Source organism: Mustelus asterias, chromosome 11 (assembly GCF_964213995.1).
Source record: "Mustelus asterias chromosome 11, sMusAst1.hap1.1, whole genome shotgun sequence".
Taxonomy (NCBI): Eukaryota; Metazoa; Chordata; class Chondrichthyes; order Carcharhiniformes; family Triakidae; genus Mustelus; species Mustelus asterias.
In genome coordinates this window covers 40,507,072-40,525,397 of record NC_135811.1, presented here as the reverse complement: position 1 = coordinate 40,525,397, position 18,326 = coordinate 40,507,072, and the positions used below count along the sequence as shown (strand labels likewise).

The following is an 18,326-nucleotide window of genomic DNA, read 5'->3' as shown; positions in this document are numbered from 1 at the left end:
TTGTAAGGATTATGTAAATGATGGAATTTCTGCTGATTATCTTTCATGTGTGACCTCCGTTTATCAACTCCCTTGCCAGCAGAAATGGATTTTTCCCATCTACTCCATCAAAATGCTTCATAATTTGAAACACTTTTAAAGTGACATGTTTGTGTTAGTGCATGAATTGGTTGCTTCATCAAGTCCCGGTGCTGTGTTTGTGTTAAACTTATTTTCCCTTTTCCAGTTATAATCTTTCTTTTGGATCCTACCTGTGCATGATTCCCCTAGAGAAAAGGCAAACGGATTACCAGAGCCCAGTTATGGTGGCGGCACGGTGACACAGTGGTTAGCTGCTGCCTCACAGCGCCAGGGACCTGGGTTCGATTCCCGGCTTGGGTCATTCACTGTGTGGAGTTTGCATGTTCTCCCCGTGTCTGCGTGGGTTTCCTCCGGTTTCCTCCCACAGTCCGAAAGACGTGCTGGTTAGGTTCATTGGCCATGCTAAATTCTCCCTCGGTGTACCCGAACAGGCGCTGGAGTGTGGTGACTAGGGGGTTTTCACAGAAACGTCATTACAGTGTTAATGTAAGCCTACTTGTGACACTAAGAAGTAAACTGAACTTAAATAGGAGAATAACCAAGAGTAATGTGGCTCTTTTCAGTGTTAATCTCCACTTAGAATTTCACTCTAGTGATGATAATATCGCAATTAGGGAAAGCTGTATCTTTATCATCGAATAATATAGAATAGAAGGAGCCTATTTGGACTGTCATGCCTGTACCAACTCTTTGAAAGAGCTACCAAGAAAGCCTCACACCCCTGCTGTCTGCCCATATCTCTGATTTGTTTTTTCCTTCACAAATACATATCCAAATCTCTTTTTAAAGTTATTTTTGAATCAGCTTCTGCTGCCCTTTTCAGGCTGTGTATTCTGGATCACTTTTAGGAAATTTAGGGAATTTATTTAATTTAGGAAAAAGCAAACATATCCTAAATTGCTTGTTGGAATTTTTGCTGGTTACCTTTTATGTGTGGACTCTGGTTATCAACTCTCCTGCCAGCATGGATTTTTTCCCATCTCCTCCCATCAAAATGCCTCATGATTTGAAACACGTTTAAAGTGATGTATATATGTATGTATGTGAATCTGTTGTTCCGTCAAGCCCTGGTGCTGTGTTTGTAGTTAGAGTTTTAACAACACCAGGTTAAAGTCCAACAGGTTTATTTGGTAGCAAACACCATTAGCTTTCGGAGCGCTGCTCAGGTAATCCAACATTAACCAATTCTAGCACACATTAACAAAGTCCAGCAGTCAGTACAGCTTGTTATTCTCTTCCCAATGACCTAAGAGGGCTGAAAACAAGTGCACAAAAGAAAAACAGTCACAAAGTATCACATTAAAGTTTGACAGTCTTGATTGGCAATGAGATTTTTAACACACAAGACTGGGGATGAGTCTTGGTGAGAGGTTGGTTATGAAGTGTTGAAGCTCCGAATCTTGACTCCACCCCACCCACCACTGGTTTTAATGGAGACTGGAAGGGCCGGGGTGGACAGATGACAAATCCCTGGAAACAGATTGGCAATTTGAGTACTTTCATGAGAATACGTGCTTCGTTCTTAATCGCCACTGGAAATTCCACCCTGGGACGGTTGGATTTCCTGGGCCTCAGGAAATCAGCTGCTTAAAGGACTTTGAATCATGGAGGTAAGAGCCTTTCCACTGAGTGGCTGAATCCAGCTAACTTGCCTCACCAACCCATTAATACTCCCTTAACCGTATTCCTTCTGATGTGGAGATGCCGGTGTTGGCACAGTAAGAAGTCTCACAACACCAGGCTAAAGTCCAACATGTTTATTTGGAATCACGAGCTTTCAGAGCGTTGCTCCTTCATCACCTGATGATTATCCACTCACCTGATGAAGGAGCAGCATTCCGAAAGCTCGTGATTCCAAATAAACCTGTTGGACATTAACTTGATGTAGTGAGACTTCTTACTGTATTCCTTCTGATCTTTCCTCTGATTCCAGCCCAGCCTAACCCAACCCAACCCTGTAACACCCGCTCATCCCCAAGTCTCTGATGTCCTCCACTACCCGGCTTTTAATTACCAGTGTTGCTGTGACCTAGACACCAATCTTTACCTCCTTTACTTTACAAGTAAGGTTTTAATTCTGCCTTACTGGTCAAAACCAAATTTGAGCCATTTCACTGGCTTCACTTCTTCATGTTTTTTGGTTAAGTGAATTTTATGCACAGGGAATTGTCAGTGGCAGAACAGGAAATAATTTCACTCTATTTGATTTACTCATTTTAACTGGGTTAGTGTCTTTGCTGAGATAATGGACTGAGGAATATGCAAATACATTTTGTTACTAATATTATACACCACAATTTCAGCCTCACAAGCATCAGCTCTTTAAGGCAAGGGGAAGCACAGGGTGGATTAAAAGCAAATGTACTAGTGACAGAGCCATTACCACACTCTTTTGTGACAAAGAAACACATTCCTACTGTTCTTGCAACATCAAAAATGATATTTTCCCCCTATAAATAAATGCCACCCATATTTCACATTTTTATCATATTTAACATAATCGCTGGAATTCTACCACCCCGTCCACTATGATTCCCGGGAGTGAGGGCGGACCATGCAAAGGTCAGTTGACCCCAGGCAGGATTTTCCAGTCTTGGGATGAGCAAGGCTGGAAAATCCCCCCCCCGCCAAAGGCTCCAAAGCTCCCTCTGTAAACTTGCACATTTCCTACATTTGTAGTGCACTAAACTACTGCAAACAACAAATACTGTTGCAACAAAGTGGAACAGTTCAAAGCTTCAGAAAATGTTTCATTCCTATTAGAATTAAGCAGATAATTGTTGAATGATTTTATTTAACCGGTAGTTCGTTGGCTGGCTGGCATATTCTGCAAAATTGCAGTTATAGAAGTCTGTCCGGTATTTCCTCATGCCTGCCTCATGTTGTTTGCAAGCAGTGATATTTGCTATTCAATTAGAAATTTGGATGATAAAGTAAATTGATCCAGTTACTCAAATTGATTCCCTTGTTGTTTGTAGCTCCGGAGATCTTTCATTCCTTTGTCAATGGTGGCACTGGATACTCGTTTGAAGTTGATTGGTGGTCACTCGGAGTTACTGCGTATGAACTTCTCCGAGGATGGGTACAGTCCTTTGCAATTTGTCCACTTTCAGTCACTTTCTATTGGCGATACCTGCATTCTACTTTGATGACGATAGTTTCCTTTTCTATTTCTAGAGGCCATATGACATCCATTCCAGTGTTACAGTAGAATCCCTCATTCAGTTATTCAGTACAGTGAGTGTACAATACTCCACGACCTGGACAAAGGAAGTGGTTACGTTGCTAAGAAAGGTAAGGTCGGATTGGTTAATTCAGGCTCCATAAATTCAATTTTGTAACACAACTGTTACATACCTACTGCCCTGGAGAAATCCAGGGTACAATTCCAAACAGATATATCACAGGTAGAAAAGAAAAGGCAATTGGGGTTCTGGGTTTTATACAGACAGACATTGAATAAAGAAGCAATGTTGTCATAGTGATTCTGTACAATACATTAATTAGGATGTAGTTGAAGCATTCGTGGAGAAGTTAGATGAGCACATGAGTGACATTGGATTAGAGAGAGATGTTGATAGAGAGAGATGTTGATAGTGTCCGATGCAGTACTCAGGGAGGAGGCGCGCGTGGAACATAACTGTCAAGAAAGATCAGTTTAGCTGAAAGGACTGTTTCTGGATTGTATACTCGATGTTATTTTGCTCTCGAAATTTATTTATAGGAACAGTATTAAAGCCATGGAAAAGGGTCAGCAGAGATTCCCGAGGATGATACCAGCAATCAATGAATGGTGAAAGTTATGAGAAATGGTTTGAAAAACGTATATTATTTCACTGGAACAGAGAAGGGTGCAGGGAATGCTGTGGTTTTATAATGATATAAAGGCATCAATCACTCATAAAGGTTGTGGGTTCATTTATTAAGACTAGACACTAGAGAACAGATATACATGGATACAAAACTTGACATCAGAGCTGTGCTGCGTCATGCTCACAGGTAAAAGTGAAACTGAGACTGGATTACATGACACACTCCCCTTCTAGTGATAGCATGATGCTAACACTTAAAGGCATATTACTTTGTAAAGATACTTTCCATCCCTCTCTAAGGAAATATAACTGTTTACAATACATATTTATGTTTAGTTACCATTGCACAAGTGTATAAGACTGGTGAATCTATGAGTCTGTAAAACAGAAAGGCTAACTGCCGGTACACTCAGATCTTATAATGGTACCCTTAGCTGGAAGATTCTTTAATTGCTCATAGTGATCTGTGGGATTGTCATTCTTGGATGTTATTCCAGGTTACATTTGGGATCTCGTCCTCTATGGAAAAGGACTGCATGCTGTTTGAGGTGCAGGAATGGATCTGATTTGTCCTCGGTTAAGCCTCACTGTTGCGCCTTTTTGTGTAATGACTTTATAGAACCACGACTCTGAACTTTGCCAACTTTCTTAGGACAGAGAATTTGAATCTTGGCAAACACTGGTTGACCCTCGTACCTACATTGTCCATGAAGTTGATGGTGTGAAACATTTGTTCACCACTCTTTGTTTGGATCAGTGGTCTGTTTAGATCAGTGCAGGGCTCTTTGTGACCACATCAACCTTTGCTCGAGTGTACTGCAGCTACCAAAGGCCCTTTCTGCCACATGCCTTGCAGAATTGATGGAAAGCTGGGCATTTCCTAGGTGCATGCAGCAGGCCACACCTTCCACATGTCTTGCTGGCTTTAGGTGTTATTGTGAGTGCTTCAACCATTGGGGTCTGTAAGCTTTATTGACCTGTGAGGATCATTTCATACTTACATTCATCCTTGAGTAGCTCTTCGATGTTATGCATTTTGGGCTTGTCTAGCAATTCTTGCTGGAATGAGAGTGAATGTAGTTACCAATTTAACTCTGTCTGCTAACTCACAGTACATCCTCTTTCTCTGCATCTGCTGACAAAGTGGTCTCTGGATTCTGTAGGCTGTTGTCAAAATTACATGAACTCTAGTCAATGAATATAGGTCTTCCAATGTAGGCCATCCCTTTTGGGGATTCTTTAGCTCTTCTGGCATTACTCCTGATGTGTTCAGCTTCTGCAACCATTCATTCCCAATTGATGGCAAATTGTTATGGCTTGCTTGTCTGGTCCAGACTCACCTGAATCAAGAAACCATAGCTCTGTACATTGTTTAAACATCTGAATTCAGATAGTAAGTCGGCTACATCCCAATTCAAACTGTAGAATTTTATGGAAATTCTGACCATATCCCTTTACTGTTCCTTCTCCTATAGTACCCAGGATGAGTGTACTGTAACCACTTTTGCATACTTTTCCAAAGCCTGTGACAATCGCAATCTTCTCTAGCCTGATATATATGAGATTTTTTTTGTTTGGTTCTCCCTCACTCACTATCAATTTGACCCTGGCCACTCGCCTTTCCCAATTGAACTTGATACTGCTGCTCTTGACATGTTGTCCCACTCATTGAACTGAGCTGCAACATTACCACAAGAGATTCATCTGCTTACCAGCTCTTTACTTGAGCACTAGCTTGGTGCTGTGTCTTCAAATGTTTTCTCAATAGTCAGTGCACTGCATTTTTGACTTTCCAATGCTGCGATTCCATTGTGGTCTGACCAAAACATTGAGAATCTTCTCATGCCAGTTAGCACAATCTGAGGCTATTCACCATGTTGTGCCTGTACTTCATCTTGCTGTCAGGCTGTCTGACCACTGCTGAACACTATGTTTTTTTAATTCATTCATGGGTTGCTGGCTGGCCAGCATTTATTGCTCATCCCTAGTTGCCCTTGAGAAGGTGGTGGTGAGCTGCCTTCTTGAATCGCTGCAGTCCATGTTCTGTGGGTTGACCCACAATGCCGTTAGGGAGAGAATTCCAGGGTTTTGACTCAACGACTGCGAAGGAACGGCGTGATATTTCCAAGTCAGAATGGTGAGTGGCTTGGAGGGGAACTTGCAGATAGTGGTGTTCCCATGTATCTGCTGCCCTTGCCCTTCTAGATGGAAATGTTGTGGGGTTTGGAAGGTTCTGCAGTGCATCTTGTAGATAGTACACACTGCTGCTACTGAGTTAGTGGTGGAGAGAGTGGATGTTTATGGATGTGGTACCAATCAAGCAGGCTGCTTTGTCCTGGATGGTGTCAAGCTTCTCGAGTGTTGTTGGAGCTGCACCCATCCAGGCAAGTGGGGAGTATTCCATCACACTCCTGACTTGCCTCTTGTAGATGGTGGATAGGCTTTGAGGAGTCAGGAAATGAGTTATTCGCCGCAGTATTGTTAGCCTGACTTGCACTTGGAGCCACTGCGTTTATGTGGCGAGTCCAGTTGAGTTTTTGGTCAATGGTAACCCCAAGGAAGTTGACAGTGGGGGATTTAGTGATGGTAACACCATTGAGTGTCAAGGGGTGGTGATTAGATTGTCTCTTATTGGTGATGGTCACTGCCTGGCATTTGTGTGGTATGCATATTACTTGCCATTTGTCAGTCCAAGCCTGGGTATGGTCCAGAACTTGTTGCTTTGCTTCAGTAATTGAAGCATCATGAGTAGTGAACATTGTGCAATCATTGGCGAACATCTCCACTTCTGACCTTATGACGGAAGGAAGATCATTGATGAAGCAGCTGAAGATGTTGAGCCTAGGACACTACCCTGAGGGACTCCAGCGGAGATGTCCTGGAGCTGAGATGACTGACCCTCCACAACCACAACCATCTTCCTATGTACCAGGTATGATTCCAACCAGTGGAGAGTTTGCCCCCTGTTACCCACTGATTCCAGTTTCGCTAGAGCTCCTTGATGCCGCACTCTGTCAAATGCAGCCTTGATGTCAAGGGCTGCCGCTCTCACCTCACCTCTGGAATTCAACTCTTTTGTCCATGTTTGAACCAAGCTTGTAATGAGGTCAGATCTTATGCTATTTAGCACAATCTAAGGCTATTCACCATGTTGTGCCTGTAATTAATCTTGCTGTCAGGATGTTTGACCACCGCTGAACACTGTGTAATGTTGTTATAATGATATAAAGGCACCAATCACTCATAAAGGATTGGGTAAACATGTGGGTTTGTTTATTACGACTAGACGCATAAGAACAGATATACATGGGTATAAAGTTTGGAGACATCAGAATTGTGCTCTGCTCACAGGCAAAGATAAAACTGAGACTGGATCACATGACACACTTCCCTTCCAGCGATGGCACACTGCTATCCCTTCAATGTATATGACAATAGAAATCCAATACAGCCTTTCAAAAGTGTAATTCACAGGTTTTGATTTGATTTATTATTGTTTCTTGCGTGCTATACAGACAAAGCATACCATTCATAGAGAAGGAAACGAGAGAGTGCAGAATGTAGTGTTACAGTCATAGCTAGGGTATAGAGAAAAATCAACTTAATGCAAAGTAAGTCCATTCAGAAGTTTGACAGCAGCAGGGAAGAAGCTGTTTTTTGAGTCAATTGGTGCGTGACCTCAGACTTTTGGATCTTTTTCCGACGGAGGAAGTTGGAAGAGAGAATGTCCAGGGTGTGTGGGGGTCCTTAATTATGCTGGCTGCTTTGCTGAGGCAGCGGGAAGTGTAGACCGAGTCAATGGATGGGAGGCTGGTTTGTGTGATGGATTGGGCTAAATTCACGACCTTTTGTAGTTTCTTGCGGTCTTGGGTAGAGCAGGAGCCATACCAAGCTGTGATACAACAAGAAAGGATGCTTTCTATGGTGCATCTGCAAATGTTGGTGAGAGTCGTAGCACACATGCCAAATTTCCTTAGTCTTCTGAGAAAGTAGAGGCGTTGGTGGGCTTTCTTAACTATAGTGTCGGCATGGGGGAACCAGGACAGGTTTGTATGGTCACAAGACCATACACCTGAGATTGTTATTGGAATAATGAAGAAGGAACTTAGAGTTAGCAATTCATCACTGAGCATCGAGCTGCTGAATGGAAGCAAGTCTGAAAGTAAACATGCAGCTGGAGATGGTATCAGGGAATGGATAGGTATAGGCACTTCGGTTTGCTGCAGATGTATTCTTTATGTCAGCAAATTGGCCAGAGCTATGAAATGTCCTGAAGTGCAGAGGCATGGGCTGAACGTAGCTTTATGCTGGATGATTGTAAAACGTATGCATAGTCTCTGAAATTGAAAAATTAGGATTTTTATTGCAGTGTCAGTTGGCATGGGGAAGGCATAAGCCACGTTGCATTGGTTGGAAGATAGGACAAAGGATTACGTTTATGAACTTTTAGTAAGTCATTTAACATGTCAATTAATGATTGTTTGCTTTGAGGAACCTGGTCAGGTAATAGGAGGAATGTGGCATGTAGGTTATAGAGGAAACTATTTTGTTGCAGTGATTGGACACATTTATGACTGAGACAGCTGCAGTCACCAATCACTAAGCATAATGTTCAATACTGTTACAGCACTCGTTACAGTAACAACAATATTTATCGTGAAGAAGGAATGTTGCATTTTTGTATCATTTTCATTTATCTTAAAATTGGAAGGAAATTTAGGGGCATTAGATAGTCAATACAGAGTAGGCTCTCATACTTAAGCCACGCGAGTGTTATCTTGATACTGATGTAATTTAGTGAGAAGCTCCTTTTTTGTGATAGTGGTGACAGCGACACTCCTTAATATAGCACACTTTACATCATTCACTTCAGTGTAAGTAGTTAGAAGAGTCATTTATTATCCCATTTATTTTGGTAACATGTTAAGTTAAGTATAGAGCAAAGGATGCTGCAAGCACATTGATTATTATTACAAGCTAGTAATAACTGCTAAATGTGCCTTTTGTATGGTAAGTGCTGATGGTATAATCCAAACCCTCCTGGGGTATCTACTGTACTATTATGAAAAATATATTTTTTCATTGTATTTTTGTGTTATAGCTTAATTTATATCCACACAAATATGTGCAGAATCGTCCAGATTCAAAAAATATTTCATACAATCATAGTTTTGTTACTGGACCAGTAGTCCCCAGACCTGGGCTTAATGATCCAGTGATCTTGTATGATTCAATCAGATTGCATCTTACTCTTCTAAGCTCCAGCAGATACAAGCCTAGCCTGTCCAACCTTTCCTCATAGGACAACCCGCCCAATCCAAGTATTAGTCTGGTAAGCCTTCTCTGAACTGCTTCAAACGCGTTTACATCCTTACTTAAATAAGGTGACTAATATTGTACACAGTACTCTAGATGTAGGGCGGGATTTTCCAGCCGTGCTCACACCAAAACTGGAAAATCCCATCCGAGGTCAAAGGACCTTTGCATGGTCCACCCCCCACCCACTATGATTCCCCGTGGCGGGCAGGATGGTAAGATTCCCATGTAGTGTCACTGGTGCCCTTTATAACTGAAGCATAACCTCCCTACTTTATTCAATTCCCCTCGCAATAAGTGATAACATTCTGCTAGTTTTCCTAATTATTTTCTGTACCGCCTTTTGCGATTCATGCACTAAGCCACCCAAAAACCAGAGCTCTGCAATATCTCACCATTGAGATGAGGGTGGGATTCTCCGGCCACGCTCGCCCCAAAACCAGAGAATCCCACCCGAGGTCAATGGACCTTTTCAGGTCGTCCGTGTCCCCCCCCCCCCCCCCCCCCCCGCTCCGATTCCTGCTAAAATGGACAATTTTGCATTTTCCCAAATTATACTCCATTTGCCAGATCTTTGCCCCATCCACTTAACCTATCTATTTTTTTTTTCGTAGCCACCTTATGTCCTCTTTACAACTTACTTTCTGACTTATTTTGTGTCATCTACAAATTTGACAACCATCCCTTCATCCAAGTCATTGATATAAATTGTAAACAGTTGAGGTCCCAGCGCTGATTCCTGTGGGACATCACTTGTTATAAGAAAAAGTAGGCATTTTATAAGTAGGCATTTACACCTACTCTCTGTTTCCTGTTACCCATCTAATCTTCTATCCATGCCAATATGTTACCGCCTACACCATGAGCCTTTAGTTTGCATGATAATCTTTGATGTGGCACTTTATCAGATGTCTTTTGGAAATCTAAGTACAGTACATCCACTCCTTTATCCATAACACATGAGGCAGCTGGGCGGGACGGGAAAATTCTATGCTTAGATTTGGAAAGTTGGAAGAGAATTAACAAGGAAGAGGAACTTAGGGAGAGTGTTCCAGAGTATAGGTGAAGATGGCAGCAGGCACTGCTACTGAAATTGAGCATCGAGAGTGGGGAATTCCAAAAGACCAAACATTGGAAAGGTTCAGGGCATGCCCTAGCACACAATGATGGGGCAATCCATAGGCTGTACAGGACAATTTCCATGGAAGGAATTGTAAACAAGGATACAGATTTTGAGTTAGAAGATTGTTAAACACAGGAATGATACAGTATGGGGCTTAGTATTGGATAGGACACAATTAATGAGGTTTGAATGTGAAAATTGGCAGGGGGGGTGAAATAAGTGTAGTTTAAGGGGTAACAGAATCAATATGGTCACATAGGTCATTGATAATGATATCTCCCTGACATCAACCAGTCATGTGTTAGACTTGAGAGAGAGAGATAGAGAAGAGGTTTAAACAGCATGCTCTGGAGCTATGTGCCTACTCTGTAACCTGTTTAGATGCAGTACCAATAAACAAGTGTTAAGGAAGTACCAGAGTATGACTACAGTTTATCCAGTGACCATGAACCATACCCAAGAGTCCACAGATCAGTGGGACCGTCCAAAATATGGTGGCAGCAATGGAGAGATGGATGTTGCTATCAAGAGAACCACAGCCAAAGAATGAAGAAAAACTTGATAGTAGCTCATACTTACAACTCAACAGCAGGAGGAAACAAACTGGACAAAGATAATGACTGACTGTACCCGGTGAGCAGTCCCTACCCCGACTGTCTCGATGGCCTGCAGAGAGGACAGAGTTGGAAGTAATTGGAGGGCCATTTCCTTCGATATCGAGCAGCATTGGGCATTCATCCAAAAGAACAAAAGCGTCAAATCAGTTCCTTTCTTTAAGCTGTAGGTCCTGCAGCAGACAACATTCTACAGAGGCGGGGTGGAGACATTCACTGCAGACTTTGGGACTGTTCTCAGTGCTGTCAACACCTATTTTAGCCTGGAATGAAATCTAACAATAGAACAAGTACATTTTAACCAATGGTCCCAACGACCTGGGGAGTCAGTTGAATTATTTCTCACTGATCTCTTGTGGATACAGGGCACTGAAGATGAGCTAATCGGTGGCACGGTGGCACAGTGGTTAGCACTGCTGCGTCACAGCGCCACGGACCCGGTTCAATTCCGGCCTTGGGTCACTGTCTATGTGGAGTTTGCACCTTCTCCCCGTGTCTGTGTGGGTTTCCTCCAGGTGCTCCAGTTTCCTCCCACACTCCAAAGATATGGAGGTTAGGTTAATTGGCCATGCTAAATTGCCCCTTGGTATCAGGGGGACTAGCAGTGTAATCTACGATCACACAGTAATGGAATTTAGCTGAATATTTATCCAGGAAAAGATAGAACTCTTAGGTAACTACAAAATCGATCTCCCACCCCAATCATTCATACTCGCCCTTCTTCCCCACCACCCCTGCCCCAACCACACTCCTGGAACATTGTCTATTCCTCCTGACCATGACCCAATCTGAATACTCCCCCTGACTACTCCTCCTGACCTTACCTGACTACCCCACCTCCCCTCCTGCTACCTCACTGAACTGGCATTCTGCCCATCCACATGTCACCCTATCTATCTGCCATCTTCCCCACTTGCTACCATTCCTACCTACCATCACACTCCTCTCCCACCTCACCTATTTGCTGCATCACCCACCTGTCACCTCACCCAGTTGCCACCTTACCCACTTACCTCACCTAACACCCTGCCCATCCACTTACCCATCCACATGGGACCTTTTAAACTTGCCATACAGGAGCGACTGTGATTGAAAAGGGGGTGTGTTTTGTTTTCCACCCATTCGCACAGTGCTGCGATGGAGTTTCCTAATGAAAGCCCACTCCCCATTTCTGGAAATGCCTGATTGGAAGACCCAGCTGGAGCTAGGGAGCATCATCTAGCGAGTTTCTGGATTAATAGTCGAGCGATAATACCGCTAGGCCAGTGCCTCCTTGGTGGGGCAATTCAACAATGATTGCCACTTCATGGACAATTCTGTCCATTACTGCCTGTCCCTGTCGAGGATACTGGTATGGATGTAGTGGTGATCATATTTGGTCAAGTCTTGTGGCTACAATCAGGGTGGACACATGGAAGGACTTCGAGCCAGTTAATCTCTCGGCAGGTGCCAAACAGTACAAAGAATCTTGAATGATCAAGAACATAAACAATGGGAGCTCAAAAAATGGACTGTATAATAATATTACAAGTTTATTTTCTTTGTAACAAGCAGTGCGTGCAATATTCTACAGCAATGTTTCAGCAAATTGAAATTTTGCAATGTAAGTAGGACATTTCTGACAACAATTGTCGACAGGTCAAATATATTAACTGTGAAATGTGCTGTCCAAGGTGAGACAGCCAAAAGATTAGAGATCAGTAAAATGCAACTCCATATGCAAAAGTATGAACGCAGAGCTTTTAAAAATGTATTCTTTCCCGAGATGTGAATGACGCTGGCTAGGCCCACAACTGGGTGACAGAGGGGTGGTGCCCCCTGGACATAGGCACCCTCGCAGTGCCAGCCTGTGCCCCTTTTGGCCAATCTGAAATGCCCCTCAGAAGGTGGTGGTGAGTCACTTTCTTGGACCTGCTGATCATCATGAGTTGTGCAGCATGAGCAGCAACAACCAGAGTCAAATTTATGAGACATTGCTGGTCTTCACAGATGTCTCCATTGTGACTTTTTAATGCAACTTTAACAGGGAAGGAAGGTGGAAAATTAGACACTGTTTTGTGTGATTGCAGGAGAGTGATTTTTTTAAATATTACCTTCAGAAATGTTTTAATTGCACTATATTTTTTCAAGTGCACTGCAAATTAGTTTATCATTAGAAAAGGGATTTTTGAATCAACTGGGACTTTCTCTTTAAAATTCAGAATGTTAATCTTTTTGAAGGATTTTAGTTAAAGTTTTAATTACCGAGAAAATTGCTCTCATCCCAGCATCCCTTTTGTTAGCAGTAGAAAACTGGGCCATTCTTTCCCAACAGTGAAAACTCCATTTCAACATTCTAATTACTTCTTAACTATTTTTAAAATTGTGGCGTGTAATTATAAATCATGTAGATTTAGTTTAATCAACAGAGAAAGAATAATGTCATCATTCCGAGCCTCCTGTGGATCTGATTTGGACTCCATAATAATAATGAACAAAGATAAAATGAACTTGAACACAAATGTATCACTTAACAAATTTGCAAACCCAGAGCGGAGTCTTGTGTGCCATGAAAGCAGATTGTTTTTTTGGGTGCATATTGCTCTCAATCAGTTTTTCACTCTTCAATTTTAATTAGTGAAATATTTTGCGGGGGTGGGGGAAGATCCCGGGGGGGGGAGAGGAGATGTGTGTGTGCAGGGGGGATACTCTCAAACTCTGGATGTCTATTAACAGGAAGTAACACTCCATGTTGGGACCATAGTCATTGAACAAGTGCTAAAATGTTTGAAATGCAGTCTATTCCCATTCCTGTCTGGCTGATAGTCATCCTAACTTGTAAGCTTCACATTGAAAATGTTTCTGAAGACTACCAACTACTACCATTTGTATAATCGCTGATGTATCATTGGAAAACAGTTATATCAAAAATCTATTCTGTATATATCTATCATCTAGATTTTTTTTTATTCATCCATGGGACATGGGTGTCAGTGGCTGCCCTTGAACTGAGTGGCTTGCTTGGCCACTTCAGAAAGCATTTAACCATCATCCACATTGCTGTGGATCTGGAGTCACATGTAGGCCAGATCAGGTGAGGATGGCAGATTTCTTTTCCTAAAGGACATTCGTGAACCAGATGGGTTTTTACAAAAATGGATTCATGGTCACCACCAGACTTTTAATTCCAGATTTTTATTGGATTCAAATTTGACCATCTGCAATGGTGGGATTTGAACCCAGATCCCCAGAGCATTACTCTGGGTCCCCCCCGGATGGGTCTAGTATGAAAATACCACTGCAGCATCACCTCATTCAGGCGATGCCATTACAACTCCAGAGTCAAGTTCCAATAAATGCCAGAATGAACCAACGATAAAGAACAGGAGAGCTGTACAAGAGACCATCTCACATTGCTTAAGCTTGGCACAAACAAGAACATGGCTCCAATCTTGGTTGACTTGATTTAATGCTGATAGTATGTTGAATACTTCCATTCTAAAGCATGTTCAGCCCTGAAGCTAGGACCACTGAGAAAATACATTAAAATAGTGTTTTGTTTCAGCATGTTATGAAATTTCAGTCAATGCTTGATGTTTGTAAAACATCACAAAGGGTTCAAAAGGGTGGATGCATGAAGATCACCTGATTTGTCTTGTGAATTGAAATATCCCCCACCATCTCAAGAGGGAACAAAAGGAATCTTGCAGGCTGATGTGGACTCAATGCTATTTCCTGAAATAATTCAAAAGGGTAATTTCAATTGAATGGCTCATTCAGATACCAAGACACTGGCTGCCCCAACTCTCAAGATTCGAAAGTCATCTCGGAGGATGCGTAGTCGGCCTAGCCACGTACCTCATTTGCAAAAGGGCTCTGGACTTGTCAGGGGTGACATGGTAAGACAGCCATGTTTGTTGCCTGTTTTTATAATAGTAAGAAGCTGTCCTGCAGACAGATTCTGCCGAAAGCCGTCGACCAGCCACAAGAAGTCCAAACAACCAGGCTCTTAATTCCTCTTGAAGGTGGGAGATTCCTAACAAGGAGAAGGACTGTCCCCCTCGATCTCTTCCAACTACAGACCTGAGAAACAACCTCCTGAAAACTTGAGTGTAAGAGATTTTGCAACTTACTGGAAACCCTCCGCTCTACAAGACTTTCAGTTCAGCTAAAACATAAACACATCTAAGAAACTACAGGGCTGCAAAGAAAAATGCTGGCGATGAATTGTAGTTGTATTATCTTTTCACACATCTCATAGAATCATAGGGTCACCAGTGCAGAAAGAGGCCATTCGGCCCATCAAGCTTGCACTGACAGCAATCCCACCGAGGCCCTATCCTCGTAACCACACGTATTTACCCTGTTGATCCCCCTGACACTAAGGGGCAATTTAGCATGGCCAATTAACCTCACCCACATCTTTGGACCATGGGACAAAACCGGAGGAAACCCACGCAGACACTGGGAGAAAGTGCAAACTCCAAACAAGACAGTTACCCGAGGCTGGAATTGAACCCCGGTCCCTGGAGCTGTGAAGCAGTAGTGCTAACCACTAACATTTTCTCATTTTGAATTTACAAATGTCCAGCATGGAGCATATAATAGGAGAACAAAACATTGCTGATGTTGGAAATCTGAAATATAAACTGGATATACTCACCAAGATGTGGAGATGCCGGCATTGGACTGGAGTAAGCACAGTAAGAAGTCTCACAACACCAGGTTAAAGTCCAACAGGTTTATTTGGCAGCACTAGCTTTCGGAGCCTCAAGCTCCTTCTTCAGGTGAGTGAGGACTTGTGTTCACAAACACATTGTCTTTATATGCCCAGGAAAGTGGAACTTAGCAAATCATTGGTGTTGCGGGCCAACAAACCCCTGGGTTCTGATCGACTTCATCCTAGGATCAGAAAAGAAGTGGCTAGTGAAACATTTGATCAGTTTTAATTTTCTAAAATTCCCTGTCTTTGAAAAATAGCAAATGTAACTCCATTATTCAAAAAAGGAGGGGTGAAGGGTTAACAGGGGTAGGCTGGAAGTTAGTCAGATCAGCTGATCATATCGAATAGTGAAGCAGCCTCCAAGGGCTGAGTGGCCTACTTCTGCTCCTAGTTCATATATTCGTACCTCTTGAGAAATCAACGCATAATTTTAAAAATACAATTAAATAAAGGGTCAGTGAACCACACATTTTCCCTTAGAGTCATGTGGGAATCATGGTTGTGTGTGTGAATCATCATTGTGTTTTATCTGATGCATGTAAAATAAAGAGATTTGATTATAATGAAGTGTGTAACCTAATCCAGGACCGAGCATCTTCCAGTCTTATTTGAAGGACAGTTACAACAAAGCAAGGACATCTGGAGATAACAATTTCTTGTTTCTGAGCTCCCATCTCATTACTAAACAGAAGCAGTTTCGTTTCTCTTCAAGCCAGCGATACTGATAGTGTCATCCACTTTTTCACAAATCATTCAACTCTCCTATCTTTCATTAACTGATGCCTCCTGTGGTTCCATTCATCAACGTAATTACAGCTGGACATCGTGAAGCCATAACATTCTTGAAGAAGTGAAATCCAGGCACAATGGGAGTTAAATTGTTTGGAATTGTCAGTGTCACATTAGGAATGAACACACAGTAAAGTACTCATCTCAAATTTCTTCTATTAAAGATAGGAAATCAAAACAACTGCTGGAAATACTAAGCAGATCATGCAGCATCTGTGAAGGGAAACAAAGTTAACACATCAGGTGGAGATTAGAACATAAGAAATAGGAGCAGGAGTAGACCATCTAGCCCCTCGAGCCTGCCCCGCCATTCAATAAGATCATGGCTGATCTGAAGTGGATCAGTTCCACTTACCCGCCTGATCCCCATAACCCCTAATTCCCTTATCGATCAGGAATCCATCTATCCGTGATTTAAACATATTCAACGAGGTAGCCTCCACCACTTCAGTGGGCAGAGAATTCCAGAGATTCACCACCCTCTGAGAGAAGAAGTTCCTCCTCAACTCTGTCCTAAACTGACCCCCTTAATTTTGAGGCTGTGCCCTCTAGTTCCAGCTTCCTTTCTAAGTGGAAAGAATCTCTCCATCTCTACCCTATCCAGCCCCTTCATTATCTTATAGGTCTCTATAAGATCCCCCCTCAGTCTTCTAAATTCCAACGAGTACAAACCCAATCTGCTCAGTCTCTCCTCATAATCAACACCCCTCATCTCCGGTATCAACCTGGTGAACCTTCTCTGCACTCCCTCCAAGGCCAATATATCCTTCCGCAAATAAGGGGACCAATACTGCACACAGTATTCCAGCTGCGGCCTCACCAATGCCCTGTACAGATGCAGCAAGACATCTCTGCTTTTATATTCTATCCCCCTTGCGATATAGGCCTGCATCCCATTTGCCTTCTTGATCACCTGTTGCACCTGCAGACTGGGTTTTTGCGTCTCGTGCACAAGGACCCCCCAGGTCCCTTTGCACAGTAGCATGTTGTAATTCTTTTCCATTTAGATAATAATCCAATTTGTTATTATTTCTTTCAAAGTGAATAACCTCGCATTTGTTAACGTTATACTCCATCTGCCAGATCCTCGCCCACTCACTCAGCCTGTCCAAATCTCTCTGCAGACCTTCTATGCCCTCCACACGATTCACTTTTCCACTTATCTTTGTGTCGTCTGCAAACTTTGTTACCCTACACTCAGTCCCCTCCTCCAGATCGTCTATATAAATGGTAAATAGTTGAGGCCCCAGTACCGATCCCTGCGGCACGCCACTAGTTACCATCCGCCAACCAGAAAAGCACCCATTTATTCCGACTCTCTGCTTCCTGTCGGATAGCCAATCCCCAATCCACGCTAACACCCTACCCCCAACTCCGTGTGACCCAATCTTCTTCAGCAACCTTTTGTGAGGCACCTTATCAAACGCCTTTTGGAAATCCAAAAACACCGCATCCAAAGGTTCCCCTCCATCAACCGCACTAGTCACATCTTCATAAAAATCCAACAAGTTCGTCAAGCACGACTTTCCCCTCATGAACCCATGCTGCGTCTGCTTAATCGAACCATTTTTATCCAGATGGCCTGCTATTTCTTCTTTAATGATGGATTCCAGCATTTTCCCAACTACAGACGTTAAGCTAACTGGCCTGTAGTTACCCGCCTTTTGTCTATTTCCTTTTTTAAACAGCGGCATAACATTAGCCGTTTTCCAATCCACCGGCACTACCCCAGAATCCAACGAATTTTGATAAATAACCACTAACGCATCCGCTATTACCTCTGACATTTCTTTCAGTACCCTGGGGTGCATTCCATCCGGGCCTGGGGACTTGTCCACCTTCAGTCCCGTTAGTCTACCAAGCACTGCCTCCCTGGTAACATTAATTGT

General features: G+C 42.8%; 1 protein-coding gene across 1 annotated transcript in view; it reads left to right on the top strand.

Moving 5' to 3' along the window:
• stk32c (serine/threonine kinase 32C) overlaps positions 1-18,326 on the top strand; it is a 331,278-nt gene that overhangs the window by 271,246 nt on the left and 41,706 nt on the right. The window contains exons 7-8 of the mRNA XM_078224398.1: positions 3,060-3,163; positions 3,259-3,375. Of these exons, the coding sequence (XP_078080524.1) occupies positions 3,060-3,163; positions 3,259-3,375 (221 nt within the window). The remainder of the gene's footprint in view (positions 1-3,059; positions 3,164-3,258; positions 3,376-18,326) is intronic.